The sequence below is a fragment of the Manacus candei genome, unplaced genomic scaffold (assembly GCF_025592945.1).
Source record: "Manacus candei isolate 608988 ecotype Guabito, Panama unplaced genomic scaffold, ASM2559294v1 h1tg000098l, whole genome shotgun sequence".
NCBI classification, from domain to species: domain Eukaryota; kingdom Metazoa; phylum Chordata; class Aves; order Passeriformes; family Pipridae; genus Manacus; species Manacus candei.
Genome location: NW_026138146.1, coordinates 347,798 through 368,261, shown reverse-complemented (window position 1 = coordinate 368,261; position 20,464 = coordinate 347,798). Strand labels below are relative to the sequence as shown.

Genomic DNA, 20,464 nt, shown 5'->3' with positions numbered 1-20,464 from the left:
CCCGGGCAGGAATTCCATCCCCGCTGCTCCCACTGGCGTCCCCAGGATGGGATTTGGGGATGGGGGGTGGGGGCTCAGCCCCTCCCGGCACTGGGGGGCTCGGAGGGGATTGGGAAGAGCTTTGGAGCTGCAAAGAGCACCAGGAACTCAGGCAGGGGGGAGGATTCCAGCTGGATCTCCAGGTCCCAGGAACACCTGGAGCTGAACTTCACCCGCGGGACAACCAGGAATCGAGGGCTGGAGCGGGAAAAGGAGAGTCCTGCCACGCTTGTGGTGCTAAAAATACCCTCAGCTCCACCCCACGCGGGAGGAAGGGGCGGATCAGCCTCGGGAAACCACATCAGAGCGACCCCACCCCTGGGATCACATCAAAAGGGCGCTCTGGGAACATGAAAAAAAAAAAAACCCGAATCCTTTTGATTTCCGCTCTTCCTTTGAAGGGCCGGGGCTCGTGTGGGGGCACCGCCGTCGTCCCGCTTCCCACCCGCCCTTTCCAGTTCTCCCGGTGGAACCTTCGCCATCCCCGGGCCGGGAGGTGGGATCCAGGACCTTCTCCCTGGGAGGTGTTTCTGGAACTCGTGGGACCCATCAAAGCCCGTCTGACGGAGGGTCGGGGAGGAGGGTGGAGGGTCCGGGTGGAGTCGCGGCGGAGACACGGGGAGGAGGGAAGGGCTCGGTTTGATCCTCCCCAAGCAGGGCAGGGAAGTCACAAAGGAAATCTTCATCCCCAATTTCCCCTCCTGGAGTCAGCCAAGAGTAATTAACTCCACTCCTGCTCCTCTCGGCTCCTGCTCGGTGTCTGGACACACAGAAGTTCCACCAAGCCCTCACTTTTTTCCTGGGATGACTCCAAATCTTTAAACTCTTTGCCCCTTTTCCGATAAAAGCGATGGACGTTAAAAATATGTCACCTGTTAATTGCTGGTCTTCATCAAAAATGCAGAAATCGCCCCTTAATTGGAAAGGATTAGAAATCTTAATGATTTTAAGCAGAGCTGCCTGGAGAGTGCCACGGAATCGTGGGAGGTGTTGGGATGGGAGGAACCTCGAAGACCATCCAGTCCCACCTTCCACCGTCCCAGGCGGCTCCAGCCTGGCCCGGGGCACTTCCAGGGGTGGGAGGACGCAGATCCCAGTCTTTGCTTGGTGTAAATTACGGAATTTGCCTCTTAAAGCAACTCGTTTGGGCTGATTTGCACCCAATTTGGCTCCTGCCCAAAATTCCGTGGGCGTTTGAAGAGCCGGAGCAGAATCGTCTCAGTCCCTTTGCATTTTCACGGCGCGTCTGCCACGGACTTGTGACAACAAAACGTGTCCTACTTCTCTTCCAAATCTGCTGGAAGAGGGTCATTGTGGGGAAAACAAACCTCGGGAATGGGCTTGGTTGGTTTTTCAGCATCGTGGTTGAGGTCCTACAGCTCCAGTTCAGGCTCTCCAAAGAGATCAAAGGGGGTTTATTTTTATTATTTTTATTATTTATTTAAAAAAAAAAAGAGAGAGAAGCCCGAAATCAGGACCATAAATCAACATAAAATCAGTTTGAAAAAGCACTGAAGTGTTTTGTGATCAAACTGATGAAAGGGCAGAACAAAGGAAGGAGCCTCAAGCTGGGCAGATCCGGGTTTTACCAGAGGGGGAATCCAGGGGGAAGGTCTTTCCTCCCTGAAATTATCAGGACTCGGAGCTGGAAGAGCTTCCTCTCCCCCCACGTCCTCCTGCGATAAGAACTCGTTTCCCAACCAAACAGGAGAGGCACAAAATCCATCAGGCTCCATCTCTAAGGAAGGAAACCACAAGAAAGATCTGCCAAGAAAAGAGCAATCAAAGAGGCATAAATATCCATCAGGAGGGGGTTTATCTCCCGAGGTTGATGGTGTTCCCATCGATCCTCTCACCTTTCATGCCAGAGGAGAACAAACCAGGGCAGTGACACGGACTTAAAGTGGTTTTCTCGCCTCCAAACTGCCCCAGTCACCCTTTCGAGGTGGGATGAGTTGATTTAACAAACCTCTGAACACCCTCAGAAGTTCAGCAGCACCAACCAAACCAAACACTGAAGGAAGGGATTTTCCTCCCTCTGGCTCACTGCTCTTCCCAGGAGGACCTGACCCTCCTTCCGTGGGCAATTCCTGCCTTGGGATGGCTCAGGGAATCTCTTGGGGATGGTCCTGTGCAGGGCCAGGATTATCCCTGTGTCCCTTCCAACTCGACATATCCCGGGATTCTCCAGCTGGAAAACAGCTTTGCCTGGAAGGGATCGGCCATCCCGTGGGTTTCCAGGGGCGTTGCTGTGACCTCGTAAAAGGCAGAATATTTTCCCCCCCTTTTTGCCCTTTTTTGCTGTTCTGGGCAGTGGGATAACAGCCTGCCCCGTGCCCGGGATTCCCACCCATCCCACCCTCGCTCCCGAGGATCTGGGGCAGATCAAACCAGGGCTGTGCCGTGCCGGGGCCGGGCCGAGGTGGCACCGAGCGGATCCGGGAGCGCTCCCCGCCCTCCTTAGGACTTCAAAGGGGCCGCGGAAATTCGGTGCCCAGAGGGGGGGACTAATTCCAGCTCCCTTGGAGCAGCCCAGGCGGGGCGCCGGGCCGGTGTCTGGGTGTCTAGACGGGCTCTGGTCCCCGGGGATCACACGGGGAAGGACCTGCAGAGGTGGATTCCTCGCTCGGCTGCTCGGGCAGGGATGAGTCACCGTCTGGAGATGCCGATCTCGGTCCATGGGCCGCCGAGGGAGGGAGGCTCGGAGGGGGAAGGAGGATCCGTGGCCGGTTTGGGGGCTGAGGGAGGGAGGAAGGGGCGCCCAGACCCAGGGTTTGATGGGTTTCATGAGGAGCATCCTTTGAGAATCCTGATCCTGACCTGGAGCAGGGGGGGGTCAATGAGGGTTAAAAGCACAGGAGCTGATGGAATTCCCTCGGGTGACTTTGACCTGGGGACAGAAGGGGTTTCACTCCCCAGATTAATCCTTTAATAGCTCATGAATGACTTGGACAAGAGTCTGCAGAGCCCAAGAAGCTGCACAACCCCCCCTGTTCTGCCCCGACCTCCCCGGGATCAAACGGGGTTGGCACAGGGAGGCTCCTGCCATCGCCCGACCTGAATGGGGCGAGTTTTTGGGAGGCTCTGGGTAATTACAGAGCCCGACAGGGCCCTTTGAGGCTATCACATAAAACACCTTCTGGGAGCCCGGCCGGATCCACCTCCAGAGGCAACAAGCAAATGAGTGAAGTTCGACGTTCCCCTGATGAGCTCCCTGCTGGGCAGAGCTCAGGCAGCAAAACGCTGACAAAGGCAGCGATTGCAAGTCGTCAAAATGACTCACCCAACCCCCTCATCGAAGTGTTTTCCTTTTTGGTTTCCTCTGTCCTTCCTCTCCTCTTTTTGTTTTTTTTTTTTTTTGAGTCGAAAAGATGCAGTTTTTGCTCCAGAGTTCTCTCCCCCTTCCCACGTTCCGCGCTGGCAACGATAAATTGTTGATTCTTGAGGTGTCACAGAGAGACCTAAAAGCCCTTAAAGGCAGCTGCCTTCCCGCTGGGATCCAGGGGAGACAACAGGGATTTGGCCAGCACACAAGTGTTACCCAGCACTGAGCAACCTGCCCCCCAAACCTGGGCTCGATGGTCCTCGTGGGTCCCTCCCAGCTCGGAATATTCTGCGATTCCGACCCCAAATCTCTGCCCCCTCAGGAAACCAGCGGCTCAGGCGAGCTTGGGAACTGGGGCTGGTGCAGCACAGCTGGTTCACAGACGTTTAATTGCAGCCTGTGCTGCATTCCAGGTGTCTCCCACACATCCGACGGGGATAATGGGGCACAGGGAGGGAGCAGGGGCTCCTCTCCAGTCTGGGCACAGTTTTCCTCTGCAGGGCTCCCAACGAGCGCCTTTTGTGCCCTTCTTCGCAGCCAAATCTGCATTTTGCTCCTGATAAGCCTCTGTTTGGAAACCTCGAGGGCCGGGGAAGTTCCAAAGCGCAGCTTGGAGCCTCCAATGTTTGTTTAAACTGACACTGCAACGAGAGCAAAACACCGCGAACAAAGGTGTAATCTGGACGTCACGCCGTAAATATCTGGAATTACCCCATCTGCAGAGGGCAGGAGCAGCACTTTACACCCCTAATTTATACCACCGGCCCCTCAGACTCCCGGGGCTTGCAATTACAGGGCCAATTAATGGCTTTGGGGATCCCGGGGCCGCCGTCACGTCCCGGGGTTTCACCGCCCGTGTCGTCTTTTTAGGAACTTGGTCTTAGAAAGCCGCGTGTTTTGGGGAGGTTTGGGACGGATTTATGGTCCCAACCCTTGGGAAATGCTCTCCCAGGGGGTTAAAGAGGACGAGGGAGCACAGCACTGGGTCTCTCCAGCTGCCATCCTGTTGTGTGACATGGAGACTCCTCTAGGCAAGGAAGGACTCGAGGGCGTTCAGTTGTTTGCACCAGAATGTCTCTTTTTCTCCCAAACACTTGGTCCCCAAGGAGCTGAAAGAGCCCTTTTGTTTTGACTTCCCAGTTTGGAGAAGGCCCGGAGACGTTGCCTCCTTCACCTCCTTGGGCTGGTGATTAGGAGAGAGAGGGATTCATCTGCCCGGCGTGAGTCAAAGCCGGGCCTGGTGTCCAGCCCAACCCACCCATTAAGGCCTCCCCTGTTCCCCTGCAGAGGGTGAATCACCCCAGTCCCCCCCGGGCAGGGCCTGGGGGCTCTTTCCCTCCGAGGTGTCTCTGGTTGGAGTGTCAAGGACGTGTCTGGCAAAGTCACCTCGGGAGTGAGGTGGATCTCACCAGGCTGGAACGGGCCATTGTTCCCTTTTTGTTCCCTGTGGAGGCAACCGGGAGGTGAATCCCAAAGGGCTCTGACACCCAGCCCTGGCAGGGGCTCCAAAGGAGTGGGGGCCGAAGGTTTAATGGGACAGGTAAGAATTCTCAGTGTTATCCAAGGAAAAGCTGCCACTGATGGCACAGAACACAAATCTGTGAGCAAACTGAAACACGTCACAGATTCCGGGTGGAACCCGCTCTGCTTCGCTGGGATTTCATGGTGGGAAGAGGTCCCAGGAATGTCCAGGACTCTGCACATCCCCAGAATTCTGAGATTGCTTTTGGGGGACGTTTTGAGTCCTCGCACAATAATCCAGACCTCAAACCCTGTGAATTTACTGGTGTTTCAGGCGCAGAAATGATCCATCCTGGCACGATTTCCACCGTGTTTTTCCAAGGTTGACTTTCTTCTTTTATTTCTCCTTTGAGTCCCTTTTTTCCGCACCCAAAGATTGTGAAATTACCCCCACAAAGTGCAAGTCTGCAGAACACCCCATCACACACCAGACACACACACACACGGGCCCATGAGACACAAAACCCCAAACGACACGGCGCAAACAAATCACAAAGAGTCCCTTCAAAAACCTGCCCTAAACTATAATTAGCGTTAACTTCGGGGAGCGCTTCCAACCCTAATGTATTCGAGGGCGACTTGCAAACAGAGCACTTTTAGATCCCTTTTTATTTCCTCAGTAGTTACTATTTGCCGGGCTGGTTTGCATTTTGAGGAGCATTCGTTGCCGCCGGGCAAACCGAACCCTTGAGCGCCTCAATTACCGCCCTGATCCTATCAAGGCCGGGCTTCCCGAAGGATATATAAGGGGCAGCGCCCCTGCGTCGCTCCAGCCGGATCTCTGCTCCTCTTGCCGCGCCCGGAGCCGCCCCGAAAAGCCCCGAAGGAGCCACGATGAGCCGGCAGGCGCCCACGGTGAGGTCCGTGCTGGGCCGACGAGGCTTCAGCTCGGCCTCGGAGATCTGCGGCCGCAGCTTCGCCGCCTCGTCCTGCGCGCCCGCCCGCTGCGGGGCCGGGGCCTACAGCAGCAGGAGCGTCTGCAACCTGGGGGGCAGCCGGAGGATCTCCTACGTCAACGGCTGCGGCACCGGCTGCTTCGGGGAGCTGGCCTTCGGGGCCGCGGGGTACGGCGGCGCCGGCGCGGGGCGAGCGGGGCTGTGCGGCCCCCGCGGGTACGGCCTGGTGCGGGGGTACCCCGAGCGCAAGGCCGACGGCATCCAGGGCATCTGCATCGACGAGAGGCTGCTGAAGCCCCTGTGCGTGGGCGTGGACCCGCTGGAGCACGAGATCCGCTGCCAGGAGAAGGAGCAGATCAAGAGCCTCAACACCCAGTTCGCCTGTTTCATCGACAAGGTGAGAGGTCGGGGTGGTCTGTGGGGCTCTCGTGCCTGAGGGGGTTGGGTTTGCCGGCTTAGGGAGCTCTCTGGTGGGTTTGGAAATAGTCCAGACCTGCTCCGGGACTGCTTTTCTAGGAGAAAAACCAACCCCAACCAACCCCCTCCAAAACCCAGCTGGTGCTACGAGTCAGTGAACTCCCTCCAAAACCCAGCTCGTGACGTGAGTTAATCCCAGCTTGTGCCCCGAGCCAAAGAACCCCCTCCAAAACCCAGCTTATGACACTAGTCAGTGAATTCTCTCCAAAACCCAGCTCGTGACGTGAGCTAATCCCAGCTTGTCTCACGAGCCAAAGAACTCCCTCCAAAACCCAGTTTATGACACGAGTCAGTCAAAATCCTCCAAAACCCAGCTTGTGCCACAAGCCAAAGAACTCCCTCCAAAACCCAGTTTGTGCCCCGAGCCAAAGATCTCCTTCCAAAACCCAGCTTATGACACGAGTCAGTGAATTCCCTCCAAAACCCAGGTCATGACATGAGTTAATCCCAGCTTGTGCCACAAGCCAAAGAACCCCTCCAAAACCCAGCTCATGCTATGAGTCAATCAATCCACTCAAAAGCCCAGCTCATGGCATGAGTTAATCCCAGCTTGTGCCACAAGCCAAAGAACCCCCTCCAAAACCCAGTTTATGACACGAGTCAGTGAACTCCCTCCAAAACCCAGTTTATGTCATAAGTCAACCAAACTCCTCCAAAGCCCAGCTCATGTCATGAGTCGACCCCAGCTCACGACACAAGCCAACCAGTCTCCTCCAAACCCTGGTCCAGTTCCGCCCTGAATCACCGAGCTGGGTCTTTTAAGATAATTTTGACCATTTTTGTGAGTCAATGATAATTTGGGGAGCGTGTTGGTCCCAACTGGGATCTTCAGACCCGGGGAAGGGCTCGTTTTGGGTGCTGGTTCCAGAGTTGGGTGGTGTTTGGGACATGGACATTCCTGCAGGAGTTTCCTCTTGGACGCCCTCGGTCCAAGGTTGGATTTCTCTCTGCAGCTCAGGCGGAACTCACAGCCCCCACAGGCTCATCTTTCCGCCCTGCAATTCAAATTTTTGTCCCAAAACTCCAATAATTCCCTCCCCTCTTTGCCTCTAAACCTTCCAAAACCACCCCTGAAGGCAAAGGAGGTTGGTCTTGACCTGGACACGTAAATGTCAGACAACGAATCTGAGCTGTAGAAACAACAGAGACAAAGAGGTTTCACCCTCTGGGGGCTCAATCTCAGCCTAAAACACATCACAGGCACCATCCAGAGGAGATTTTTTTCCCCTAAAAATTGGTGAGAAAAGCAGATTTAGGCATGGGGTTCTTAGATCTCTAAATAACGTAGACACGGGACTTCTTGATTTCTAAATAATTTAGATGCGACATTAATTTCTAAATAATTTAGACCCGACATTCAGATTCCTGGGTAATTTATATGTGTGAATTCCAGATTTCTAAATAACTTAGGCATGTGAATTCTGGATTTCCACATAATTTAGGTGTGCGAATTCTAGATTTCTAAATAATTTAGATGTCTGAACTCTAGATTTGCAAGTAATTCAGGTGTGTGAATTCAAGATTTCTAAATTATTTAGATGGCTGAACTCTGGATTTCTAAATAATTTAGGTGTGTGGATTCAGGATTTCGAAATAATATAAATGTGCAGATTCTAGATTTTGGAATAATTTATGTGTGTGATTCCAAATAATTTAAATGTGCAGATTCTGGATTTCTGAATAATTTAGGTGTGTGAATTCTGGATTTCTGAATAATTTAGGTGTGTGGATTCAGGATTCCAAAGTAATCTAAATGTGCAGATTCTGGATTTCTGAATAATTTAGATGTGTGAGCTCTGGACTTCTAAATAATTCAGGTGTGTGAATTCTGGATTTTGGAATAATTTAGGTGTGTGTATTCTGGATTTCCAAATAATTTAGGTGTGTGAATTCTGAATTTCTAAATAATTTAGGTGTGTGAGTTCTGGATTTCAGAATAATTTAGGTGTGTGTATTCTGGATTTCCGAATAATCTGTGTGAATTCTCCATTTCCAAATAATTTAGGAGTGTGGATTCTGGATTTCCAAATAATTTAGGTGTGTGAATTCTGGATTTCCAAATAATTTAAGTGTGTGAATTCTGGATTTCCGAATAATTTAGGTGTGTGAATTCTGGGTTTCTGAATAATTTAGGTGTGTGAGTTCTGGATATCTGAATAATTTAGGTGTGTGGATTCTGGATTTCCAAATAATTTAGGTGTGTGATTTCTAGATGGACACGTGACACTTTGATTCCTAAATCAGGGCAGATAATTCGAAGATCACGGTGTCCTGTCCCCTCTCAGTCCCCAAAATCCCTCCCTACCCCGATTAAACCCGGCGTTGAGCCGCTCCCTTCCCTCCCTCACGCCAAGAGCTGCTGTTCCCCGGCAGGTTCGGTTCCTGGAGCAGCAGAACAAGGTGCTGGAGACCAAGTGGGGGCTCCTGCAGCAGTACGTGCTGCCCAAGAAGGGCAAGAACCTGGAGCTCTACTTCGAGAACTACATCTGCGACCTGCGCAAGCGCCTGGACTGCCTGCTCTGCGAGAAGCAGAAGCTGGGCAGCGAGGAGTGCGCCACGAGCCAGCTCGTCGAGGAGTTCAAGTGCAAGTAAGGGCTGCCCCGGCTCCTCTACCTGTTCTTGGGGGTCTGGGGCAGGGGTAGGGACAGAGAAGAGCAGCGAGGTTGGGGAAGGGGCTGGAGCCAGCTGGTGGAGGAGTTCAAGTGCAAGTAAGGGCTGCCCCGGCTCCTCTGCCTGTTCTAGGGGGTTTGGGGGCTGGAGCAGGGTCAGAGAAGGGCAGCGAGGCTGGGGAAGGGGCTGCAGAAGGGGTTCAGAAGGGGCTGGAGCCAGCTCGTCAAGGAGTTCAAGTGCAAGTAAGGGCTGCCCCGGCTCCTCTGCCTATTCTTGGGGGTCTGGGGCAGGGGTAGGGACAGAGAAGAGCAGCGAGGTTGGGGAAGGGGCTGGAGCCAGCTGGTGGAGGAGTTCAAGTGCAAGTAAGGGCTCCTGGGGTTCCTCTGCCTGTTCTAGGGGGTCTGGGGGCTGGGGCAGGGACAGAGAAGGGTAGCAGGGCTGGGGAAGGGGCTGGCGAAGGGGTTGGGGAAGGGACTGGAGCCAACTGGTGGAAGAGTCAAGTAAGGGCTCCCCCGGCTCCTCTGCCCGTTCTTGGGGGTCGAGGGGCTGGAGCAGGGTCAGAGAAGGGCAGCGAGGCTGGGGAAGGGGCTGGGGGTGGAGGAATTCAAGGGCAAGTAAGGTCTCCCCTGACTCCTCTGCCCGTTCTTGGGTGTTGAGGGGCAGCTGGTGGAGGAGTTCAAGTACAAGTGAGACCCTCTGGGGCTCCTCTGGCCGTTCTCGGGGGTCGAGGGGCTGGAGCAGGGACAGAGAAGGGCAGTGAGGCTGAGGAAGGGGCTGGGGAAGGGACTGGGGAAGGGGTTGGAGCCAGGTGGTGGAGGAGTTCAAGTGCAGGTAAGGGCTCCCCCGGCTTCTCTGCCCGTTCTTGGATGTTAAGGGGCAGCTGGTGGAGGAGTTCAAGTGCAAGTGAAACCCTCCGGGGCTTCTCTGCCTGTTCTTGGGGATCCAGGGGCTGGAGAAGGGACAGAGAAGAGCAGCGAGGCTGGGAAGTGGCCGGGGAAGGGGCTGGGGAAGGGGCTGGAGCCAGCTGGTGAAGAAGTTCAAGTGCAAGTAAGGGCTGCCCCGGCTCCTCTGCCTGTTCTCGGGAGTCCGGGGCTGGAGCAGGGCCAGAGAAGAGCAGCGAGGCTGGGGAAGGGGTTCGGAAGGGGCTGGAGCACAATTCCCGTGAGGAGAGGCTGAGGGAGCTGGGGGGGCTCAGCCTGGAGAGGAGGAGGCTCAGGGGAGACCTCCCACTCTACAACTCCCTGCCAGGAGGGGGGAGCCGGGGGGGTCGGGCTCTGCTCCCAGGAACCAGCAGCAGCACAAGAGGGTCTCCAGCTGTGCCAGGGGAGGTTTAGGTTGGATATTAGGAAGGAATTTCTTCCAGAGAGAGGGATCAGACACTGGAATGGGCTGCCCAGGGAGGGGGTGGAGTCACCCCCGCCATTCCCTGGAGGTGTTTAAGGTGAGACTGGATGCGGCATCAGTGCCACGGGCTGGGAACCGCGGCGGGGTTGGAGCGAGGGTTGCACTCGATGGTCTCGGAGGGTTTTTCCTACCTGGCTGATTCCGAGATCCTGTGATTCCGTGGTTTGTGTTTGTCCCCTCCCAGACGGGTGGCACGGCCCCTCGGGGGGTGACACGGCCCCTCTGGGGGTGGCACAGCCTCTCCGGGGGTATCACAGTCCCTCCGGGGTTGGCACAGCCCCTCGGGGGTGACACAGCCCCTCCGGGGGTGGCACGGCCCCTCTGGGGGTGACACAGCCTCTCCGGGGGTGGCACAGCCCCTCAGGAGTGGCACAGCCCCTCGGGGGGTGGCACAGGCTCTCCGGGGGTAGCACAGTCCCTCGGGGGGTGACACAGCCCCTCCAGGGGTAGCACAGTCCCTCGGGGGGGGGCACAGCCCCTCGGGGGTGACACAGCCCCTCGGGGGGTGGCACGGCCCCTCGGGGGTGGCACAGCCCCTCTGGGGGTGACACAACCCCTCCAGGAGTGGCATAGTTTCTCGGGGGTGGCACGGCCCCTCGGGGGGTGGCACAACCCCTCCAGGAGTGGCACAGTCCCTCGGGGGGTGGCACAGTCCCTCGGGGGGTGGCACAGTCCCTCGGGGGTGGCACAGTCCCTCCGGGGGTAGCACAGTCCCTCCAGGAATGGCACAGTCCCTCGGGGGTGGCACAGCCCCTCCGGGAGTGTCACAATCCCTCGGGGAGTGGCACAGCCCCTCCGGGACTGGCACGGCCCCTCAGGAGTGGCACAACCCCTCGGGGGTGGCACAGTCCCTCGGGGAGTGGCACATTCCTCGCCACAGCCCCTCAGGAGTGTCACAGTCCCTCGGGGGTGGCACAGCCCCTCTGGGTTGGCACATTCCTCACCGTCTGCCCGCGGAGCTCTTTGCATTGGAAATGGGGTTGCTCATGAAGGAGCCTCTGATCTCGGGGTGGGTCAGTGTTGGGGCTCCAGACGCTGATCTGGCGGTGCCCGCTGGCACTGCCTGAGCAGGGGGAGCTTGTCATTTATACCCGCTGGTTGATGTCATTTAGACCCCAGGTTGTTGTCATTTACACCCGAAATTATTGCCATTTATACCTGAGATAATTATCATTTATACCCAAGGTTATTGCCATTTATACCTGAGATAATTATCATTTATACCTGAAGGTATTGCCATTTATACCTGAGATTATTGCCATTTATTCCTGAAGTTACTGCCATTTATACCTGAGATTATTGCCATTTATGCCTGAGATTATTATCATTTATACCCGAAGTTATTGCCATTTATATCTGAGATTATTATCATTTATACCCTAATTTATTGTCATTTATACCTGAAGTTATTGCCATTTATACCTGAAGTTATTGTCCTCTGTACCTGATGGCTGATGTAATTTATACCTGGTGGTTGTTGCCATTTATAGCTGAGATTATTGCCATTTATACCCGAGGTTTTGTCCATTATACCTGAGATTATTGCCATTTGTACCCCAAGTTATTGCCATTTATACCTGCTGGTTGACACAGTTCACCCCGATGGTTGATGTTTCTCTGCCTGGGAGGTTTTTTTGCCTCAGCCCTTTTTCCTCCTCCCGTTCCAACAGGTACGAGGAGGAAATCAACCGGCGCACGACGGTGGAGAACGAGTTCGTGGCGCTCAAAAAGGTGAGAGGCTCCAAACCCGGGGGTCATTCCACCCGCTGGAGGTCGGTCTGGTACAAAACTCTGCAGAAACGGTGAATTATTAGTAAAAAAACCCACCAGAAGTGCTACAACAGCAGCTCCACAGCCGCGGATTTGTCACCCCGAACACGCTCCGGGAGCGGGACGGGAGGGGGTGTTTGAGGGAGGGGGACAGGGCAGGACAGGTCCCACCAGAACACCCGGTTCTTCCCGGCCTCCTCTCCACATCCTTTATTCTTGGACATCAGAAAGGCAGGAATCATTTGAAGAACATTAAAGAAAAGCCCTTTAAACCCTCCCGAGGTGGTGCCGGGTTTGCGGCCGCGTCCCGAGTGACAAACCAGCCAGTTCCTGTCGGTCGTGTCGGAATGGTTTGGTTTTCCTCCAGGAGACACCAGGACACCCTGACTCACCCCCTCGCACCTTTCTGCTCTTGGCATCCTGTTGGGACACGTTTCTGTCTCACTTTTGCTGCCTTCTGTGTGTTTTCTCCGGCGTTTCCAGCCAGGCTGGGGCTGGAATGTGCGTCCCTGCTCTCTTTCAGGATGCAGACTGCATCTTCCTCAACAAGGAGGAGCTGGAGGTGAAGGTGGATCTGTTGAGAAGGCAGCTGGAGCTGTTGAAATGTGTGTTTGAGGAGGTGAGTCCCTCTGGTCCGTCCCAGCAGTTTGGGGGTCCTGTCTCACCCCGCAAATTTGCGCTCCTGGAAACCCCTCTGGGACGTGTCTCATCCCAAGCCCGGAATAATTAAAAGCTTGGAAGTACAAGGCTGATCTGAAATTACCATGATTATGCTGGGAAAAGGGTGGTTCCCCCTCTCCTCCTGTAGCTCCAGGTAGGAACTGGCTCTGTCCTAACTCTGCCCCGGAGAAGAGATGCGTCCGTCTCGTTCCTCCGGCTCTCGGCTCCTGATTAGAGCTGAGGGAACTCCCGGCCCAGTCCTGTCATTAGCAGCCCTGGAGCAGCCGGAGATGACAGGATACCAAACTCCTGGCCCTTGATGTGGATGCGATTGCTCCAGGTCCTCAAAGTGGGTCAGCGGCGACGTGTGGCGACTCACCCAGCCCCGGGATTTTCTGCTGAGCCGTCCCCGGGGACACTGCAGGGCTTGCTCTCCGTGTCCCGGCCCTTTGCCTGCCTTGCAAAGTCAGGTTCTGGGAGCTGACTAAGCCCTTCCCCGCCCGCAGGAACGAGCTCAGGTGGATCGGCAGCTCTGCGACACCTCGGTCATCGTCAAGATGGACAACAACCGGGACCTGGACATGGAGAGCATCATCAAGAACGTGGAGTGCTGGTACCAGGAGATCGCCCAGAAGAGCAAAGAAGAAGTCGACGCTTTCTACCAAACCAGGGTAGGCCTGGCAGACCCTCCTGGGCCTCTGCACAGCGATGCCCCCGGCCCAAAAATGACAACTGCCTCGTTTTCTGGTCCCAGTTTCAGGAGCTCCAGGACAAGAGGGGGAAATACTGTGACGACCTGCAGAGCAACAAGTGTGAGATCTCAGAGCTGACCAGGATGATACAGAAGCTGCAGTGTGAGCTGGAGAGTGTCAAGAAGCAGGTAGGAGAGGGGATGAGCCCAGGGAGGTTGGACAGCTGAGGTATCAGGAAAGGTGACACACTGTCCTTTAGGAGGGCAAGAAGCAGCAGGAGAGGCCCAAGGTGATGATCCCAGGGAGGCTGCACAGCTCAGATAGAGGGAAAGGTGACACACTGCCCTTTAGGAGTCAAGAAGCAGCAGGAGAGGTGATGATCCCAGGGAGGTTGCACAGCTCAGACATCAGGAAAGGTGACACACTGCCCTAAAGGAGTCAAGAAGCATCAGGAGAGGCCCAAGGTGATGATTCCAGAGAGATTGGAAAGCTCAGATATCAGGAAAGGTGACACACTGTCCTTCAGGAGGTCAAGAAGCAGCAGGAGAGGCCCAAGGTGATGATCCCAGGGAGGTTGGGAAGCTCAGATACAGGGAAAGGTGACACACTGTCCTTCAGGAGGTCAAGAAGCAGCAGGAGAGGCCCAAGGTGATGATTCCAGAGAGACTGGACAGCTCAGATACAGGAGAAGGTGGCACACTGCCCTAAAGGAGTTAAGAAGCAGCAGGAGAGGCCCAAGGTGATGATTCCAGGGAGGCTGCACAGCTCAGATATCAGGAAAGGTGACACACTGTCCTTTAAGAGGTCCAAGAAGCAGCAGGAGAGGCCCAAGGTGATGATCCCAGAGAGGTTGGACAGCTCAGGTACGGGGAAAGGTGACACACTGCCCTTTAGGAGTCAAGAAGCAGCAGGAGAGGCCCAAGGTGATGATTCCAGAGAGACTGGGCAGCTCAGATACAGGAGAAGGTGGCACACTGCCCTTTAGGAGGTCAAGAAGCAGCAGGAGAGGCCCAAGGGGATGATTCCAGAGAGATTGGAAAGCTCAGATAGAGGGAAAGGTGGCACACTGTCCTTTAGGAGTCAAGAAGCAGCAGGAGAGGCCCAAGGTGATGATCCCAGGGAGGTTGCACAGCTCAGATACAGGAGAAGGTGACACACTGTCCTTCAGGAGGTCAAGAAGCAGCAGGAGAGGCCCAAGGTGATGATCCCAGGGAGGCTGCACAGCTCAGATAGAGGGAAAGGTGGCACACTGCCCTTCAGGAGTCAAGAAGCAGGGAGGACAGACCCAAGGTGATGATCCCAGGGAGGCTGCACAGCTCAGATACAGGAGAAGGTGGCACACTGTCCTTCAGGAGGTCCAAGAAGCAGCAGGAGAGGCCCAAGGTGATGATCCCAGGGAGGCTGCACAGCTCAGACCCGCTGGATCAGCCTTTGGGAGACTTTAGACCTGCTCCAGGCCGTGGTTGGAAAGGGAAGGGGGGGCAGAGGGGCGGGAGGCCGGAGGGTTTTCTCTGTCTGCAGTTTGGATTCATCCCAACCCGGGGTGTCCAGGAATGAGGAAGCAAAGCCCTGTAGACCCTGCAGTGTCGTCCTCCCCTCTCCACCAGGTCTCCTGCCTGCAAACCTCCATCTGTGACGTGGAGCAGCGCGGGGACTGCGCCCTCAAGGACGCGCGCGAGAAGCACATCGAGCTGCAGAACGCGCTGCAGAAGGCCAAGGACGAGCTGGCCTGCATGCTCAGGGACTACCAGGAGCTGCTCAACGTCAAGCTGGCCCTGGACATCGAGATTGCCACCTACAAGACCCTCCTGGAGGGTGAGGAGAGCAGGTGGGTGACACGGCTCTGTCCTTTCCGTCCGTCGGAGGCCGCGGTGGTTCCAGGTCCCGAGTGGATTTTACAGCTCCAGGGGCTTCCCAGGCTCGCAGGAACTGGGGCTGGAGGCCACGGGGGCCACCCTGGTGCCAGCAAACCCAGCTCCTGTGCCAGGGGCAGTCAGATGGGTCACAACGAGGGGGGAGTGGGCTGGGTCCGGGGCTGGAAGCTCTGGGTAACCTGCACTTCTCATTTCTCTTCTCTCCCCCACAGGATCTGTGTGGGGAACCCTGTGAGTGTGTGTAAGTACCCGCAGGATTTCCAGCCCTCAGGGTTTATCTTAGGAAAGGCAATTTTGGGAGCAGCACGGTCCGTCTGCCCCCTCCCTCTGCCTCCCTTTGCCACCCTCGGGAAGGTTTAACCCCAGAAATCTCAAATATCGCCAAATTTAAAAACCAAAAAAATCAGCTTTTGGACTGAGGGGGAGGAGGTCAAATTCACACCCCTTTTCTACTGTCGGAGGCAACAGTGAGATGTCCGGGCCATGCACTGGACCCGGGAGGGAACGAGGCAGCAGCCAGAGCAGACCCGTGGGAAGGGGGAGGGTCCTCGGGACTGGGGAGGGTCTGTGGGACCGGGAGGGTCTGCGGGAACGGGAAGGGTCTGCGGGAATTGGGAGGGTCTGCGGGACCGGGGAGGGTCTGTGAGACTAGAGAGGGTCTGCGGGAATGGGGAGGGTCTGTGGGAACGAGGAGAGTCTGTGGGACCGGGGAGGATCTGCGGGACCGGGGAGGGTCTGTAGGAACGGGAAGGGTCTGCGGGAATGGGGAGGGTCTGAAGGAACGGAGAGGGTCTGTAGGAACGGGAAGGGTTTGTGGGACCGAGGAGGGTCCGTGGGACCGAGGAGGGTCTGCGGGAACGGGGAGGATCTGCGGGAACGGGGAGGATCTGCGGGAACGGGGAGGGTCTGTGGGACCAGGAGGGTCTGTGAGACTAGGGAGGGTCTGCGGGACCGAGGAGGGTCTGTGGGAACGAGGAGGGTCTGTGGGACCGGGAAGGGTCTGTGGGAACGAGGAGGGTCTGCGGGGGGACGTGTCGGGACACGGGGGAGGGTCTATGGGAAGGAGCGAGGGGGGGCTCGGGCACGCGGGACAACCCCCCTGGAAATCAGGCCGGGTGGGTTCCGTCACCCGGGACAGAACTTGCCCGGGGAAATTGTCCCGGAGCGGGGCCGGGGGGTGCCGGGGGGGCCCTTCCAGCTCGGGGGGTTCTGTGTTTCTGTGTTTTTTCCCCCCCCTAACCGACGCCCCCCGGGCTGTGTTTCAGCGGTGGTCAGCAGCAGCGGGTACCCCCTCCCGGACGACTGCGGGCTGCTGGCGGCCAACGGGGCGTGCGGGTTCGGCTCGCTGGGCCGGCGCTCGGGTCGCCACAGCTCCCCGGCCGCGGGCGGCTTCAGCTCCCGCAGCGCCGGCATCCACCCCAAGCGCGTCCTGAGCTCGGTGGCCAAGCCCTGCCAGGTGCCCCCGGAGGTGTTCTGCCCCCCCGGCGGGGTGGGCTGCAAGGCGGGGGGGTTCAGCTCCCGGAGCGGGGGGTACCCGGCCCGCCCCGGGCTCGGCGCCAGGGTGGGGGGCGTGCAGGCGGGCGGGGTGGTCGCCTTCGGCAACCAGGGCTGCGTCATCCGGCAGCTGGCCGGGCCCCCCGTGGTCGTGTCCGGCGGCGCCGAGGTCGTGGGGTGCAACCCCGGCGTGGTGGGGAACTTCGGCGTGGTCAGAGACCCCTGCGTGGTCCCGTAGGGCCGCGGGGTGGGGGGCTGGCGGGGCCCCCCCTCGCCGGGGGGCTGGAGCCGCCGTTCCCACACCGGGATGAGGCGGGACGAGGCGGGATGAGTCCCCCCCCCAAACATTCCCGCTGTCCGGCGATGCCAAACCCATTCCCACATTTATTAACACCCCTCGCCCCCTCCCAGCCCCGTTTTCAGAGCCCCCCCCCCGACCCCCAGGACACCTCTAGAAGCTTCTCCCACCTCAGTCTTGTCTCTGAGTTCACACTGTAGGTCATCACAGCTTTAATGGGTTTGCTCGTGGCGCTGCTTCCCCCTCCGGCTTCTCCCAGGTTAATTAACAACATTCCTCCTTCCAAGACATCCCTTTTTTCCCCTTCCAGCTCCTCCCAAAGCATTTCAGAAAAGCGAGAGAGGATTTAACCATTTAACTTTCCCAGCAGACACTGTAAAGCGCAGACTCCCTTTATTTTTATTCTTTTGTTCGTTTGTTTTGTTTTTCTTTTTTTTTTTTTGGTCCAAAAAACCCCTGAGCCGCGAAATTTAAGCTTAAATCCGAAAGGAGGCGATCCCAAAGCACCTCCCGGTTCCTCCGGAGCTTTATTTGTCGCGTGGAATTACGGGCGGACACGCGGTGCCTCCGTTGCTTCTGCATGTTTAGGGGTGGCTGGTTCAGGGCGTGCTGATTTTTGGCAGAGATCAACCCCCCCCTTTCCCTTTTCCCTCCCCCCGGAATGCCGAGGGAAGGTCCCGGTGCACGAATCCCGCTGTACCCCCACGGACGGAGCCGCTTCCCATCGGCTGCTCCGACTTCCCCCTCAATAAACTGCATCCAAAGGACGCGTTTGGTCTCGGCTTTTCCGTGTCTTTAAAGAAGCTGCAAAAGAGGTGAAAAAAACGCCCTGGGGGAGGGGAAGGAGGAACCAAAGAGACCTCTGGGTTCTCCCCGGGCAGTTCGGGGCACGGCGGGACTCGGCCGGGGAGAGTCGATGGAGTTTATTCTGGTTTGTTTATTTACTGATTTTGGTTTATTTATTTACTCACCTCCTCATATCACACCCCATCAGGCATTTTATTTATTTTCCTCCTGAAATCACACCCCCCCATCAGGTATTTTATTTATTCACCTCCTCACATCGCACCCCCCATAATAAAATACTGGTTTGTTTATTTATTTATTCACCTCCTCACATCACACACCCCATCAGGTATTTTATTCTGGTTTATTTATTTATTCACGTTCTCACATCACACCCCCCATGAGGTATTTTTTTTATTCACCTCCTCACATCACACCCCCCATCAGGTATTTTATTCTGGTTAATTTATTTATTTCTCTCCTCACATCACACCCCCCATCAGGTATTTTATTTATTCACCTCCTCACATCACCCCCCCATCAGGTATTTTATTCTGATTAATTTATTTATTCACCTCCTCACATCACACCCCCCATCAGGTATTTTTTAGCCTAATTAACAACCAAAGATCGTCAGAAGCCTCCAAAATAACCCCGAGCACCACAAGGGGATGTTTTCCAGCCTCTGCCTCCATTCCTGGTCAGGAACCTCCGGGAATGTGGATCCTTCCCCAGTGTGGATCCTTCCCTGTCCCCAATGTGGATCCTTCCCCAGTGTGGATCCTTCCCCCGTGTGGATCCTTCCCCAGCGTGGATCCTTCCCCAACGTGGATCCTTCCCTGACATGGATCCTTCCCCAGTGTGGATCCTTCCCCAACGTGGATCCTTCCCCAACGTGGATCCTTCCCTGTCCCCAACGTGGATCCTTCCCTGACATGGATCCTTCCCCAACGTGGATGCTTCCCTGACATGGATCCTTCCCCAACGTGGATCCTTCCCCAATGTGGATCCTTCTCCAGCTTGGATCGTTCCCCAACGTGGATCCTTCTCCAGCTTGGATCCTTCCCCAGCTTGGATCCTTCCCCAGTGTGGATCCTTCCCCAACGTGGATCCTTCCCCAACGTGGATCCTTCCCTGACATGGATCCTTCCCCAACGTGGATGCTTCCCTGACATGGATCCTTCCCCAATGTGGATCCTTCCCCAAAGTGGATCCTTCCCCAACGTGGATCCTTCCCTGTCCCCAACGTGGATCCTTCCCTGACATGGATCCTTCCCCAACATGGATGCTTCCCTGACATGGATCCTTCCCCAACGTGGATCCTTCCCCAATGTGGATCCTTCCCCAACGTGGATCCTTCCCCAACGTGGATCCTTCCCCAATGTGGATCCTTCCCCAACGTGGATCCTTCCCTGTCCCCAACGTGGATCCTTCCCCAACGTGGATCCTTCCCTGACATGGATCCTTCCCCAACGTGGATCCTTCCCCAACGTGGATCCTTCCCTGACATGGATCCTTCCCCAACGTGGATCCTTCCCCATCGTGGATCCTTCCCCAACGTGGATCCTTCCCCAGCTTGGATCCTTCCCCAGTGTGGATCCTTCCCCAATGTGGATCCTTCCCCAGCGTGGATCCTCCCCCAGTGTGGATCCTTCCCTGTCCCAGCACTTGAGGGAAGACCAAACCAGCACCTCCCTCCTGTGCTCCTTGTGGGGGTGGCTGGGGCTGTGTCCGACCAGAGCCACCCGTGTTTTGGGCAGAAAAAGCTCTGCTTTGGTGAAATTCAGGCTGGCAGAGCGTCCTTGCCCCCCGTGGGACTTCAAAGGCACCGAGACCTCTTGGTTTTAACGGGATAGGATTGACTTTGGCACTGAGACCTCTGGGCTTTAATGGGGTGGGGTCGACTTAGGGCTGACAAAGTGTCGTTTTTGCCCCGTGGAACTGAAAAGGAATCAAGATCTCTTGGCCATAATGGGGTGGGACCAACTCTGGCACCGAGATCTCTTGGATTTAATGGGGTGGGATTGACTTTGGCACCGAGATCTCTTGGCCATGATGGGGTGGGATTGACTTTGGCACTGAGATCTCTTGGCTTTAATGGGGTGGGATTGACTTTGGCACTGAGATCTCTTGGCCACAGTGGGGTGGGATTGACTTTGGCACCGAGATCTCTTGGATTTAATGGGGTGGGATCGACTTTGTCCAGGATTTGGAGCCTCCCACGTCCAGCCCAAGGTGGGATCGCGTTGCTGGGGGTTTATTTCATGGAAAAACCCCAAACCCACCATTTCCATGGGGTGATTCCTCTGGCCAAACACAGGGACCCCAATTAATTATGAAGTGCACGAGGCTCTGGCGGGTCTGCACCCAAGGGATCCCTGCTGGGATGAACCCAAACCCCCATCCCCGTTCCCGGGGGAATCCTCCTTCCCTCTCATCTGCCGGACCCACAGACATCGTTATCCCGAGGAATCTCTTCCTGTCTCCAGCACAGGAGGAATTACAGGTCCCACAACCCCACAACCTGCTGGCTCTCACTAATTGCAGCCTGGAAAAGAAAAAAGGGACAATTAAAGGGTGGGAAGGGGATCAGCACCCCGGGGGCAGGGCAGGGGGTC

The 20,464-nt window shown here is 56.2% G+C and overlaps 1 protein-coding gene across 1 annotated transcript; it reads left to right on the top strand.

Moving 5' to 3' along the window:
• Nucleotides 1–5,719: 5,719 nt before the first annotated feature.
• LOC127461239 (keratin, type II cytoskeletal 4-like) lies at nt 5,720–17,686 on the top strand. The gene is made up of 9 exons (XM_051768867.1): nt 5,720–6,178; nt 8,632–8,846; nt 11,943–12,003; nt 12,566–12,661; nt 13,209–13,373; nt 13,457–13,582; nt 15,002–15,222; nt 15,481–15,509; nt 16,534–17,686. Exons 1-9 carry the CDS (start codon nt 5,720–5,722, stop codon nt 16,998–17,000), a joined length of 1,839 nt encoding a protein of 612 aa, XP_051624827.1. The 3' UTR covers nt 17,001–17,686.
• The last annotated feature ends 2,778 nt before the right edge of the window (nt 17,687–20,464 follow it).

What these genes read in the sequence shown, in the direction of transcription:
- LOC127461239 (XM_051768867.1), top strand. Translation starts at nt 5,720, where the DNA reads ATGAGCCGGCAGGCGCCCACGGTGAGGTCCGTGCTGGGCCGACGAGGC. An exon ending in TCGCCTGTTTCATCGACAAG is followed by an intron (nt 6,179 to 8,631) that starts GTGAGAGGTCGG and finishes GTTCCCCGGCAG; the next exon opens with GTTCGGTTCCTGGAGCAGCA. An exon ending in GTCGAGGAGTTCAAGTGCAA is followed by an intron (nt 8,847 to 11,942) that starts GTAAGGGCTGCC and finishes CCGTTCCAACAG; the next exon opens with GTACGAGGAGGAAATCAACC.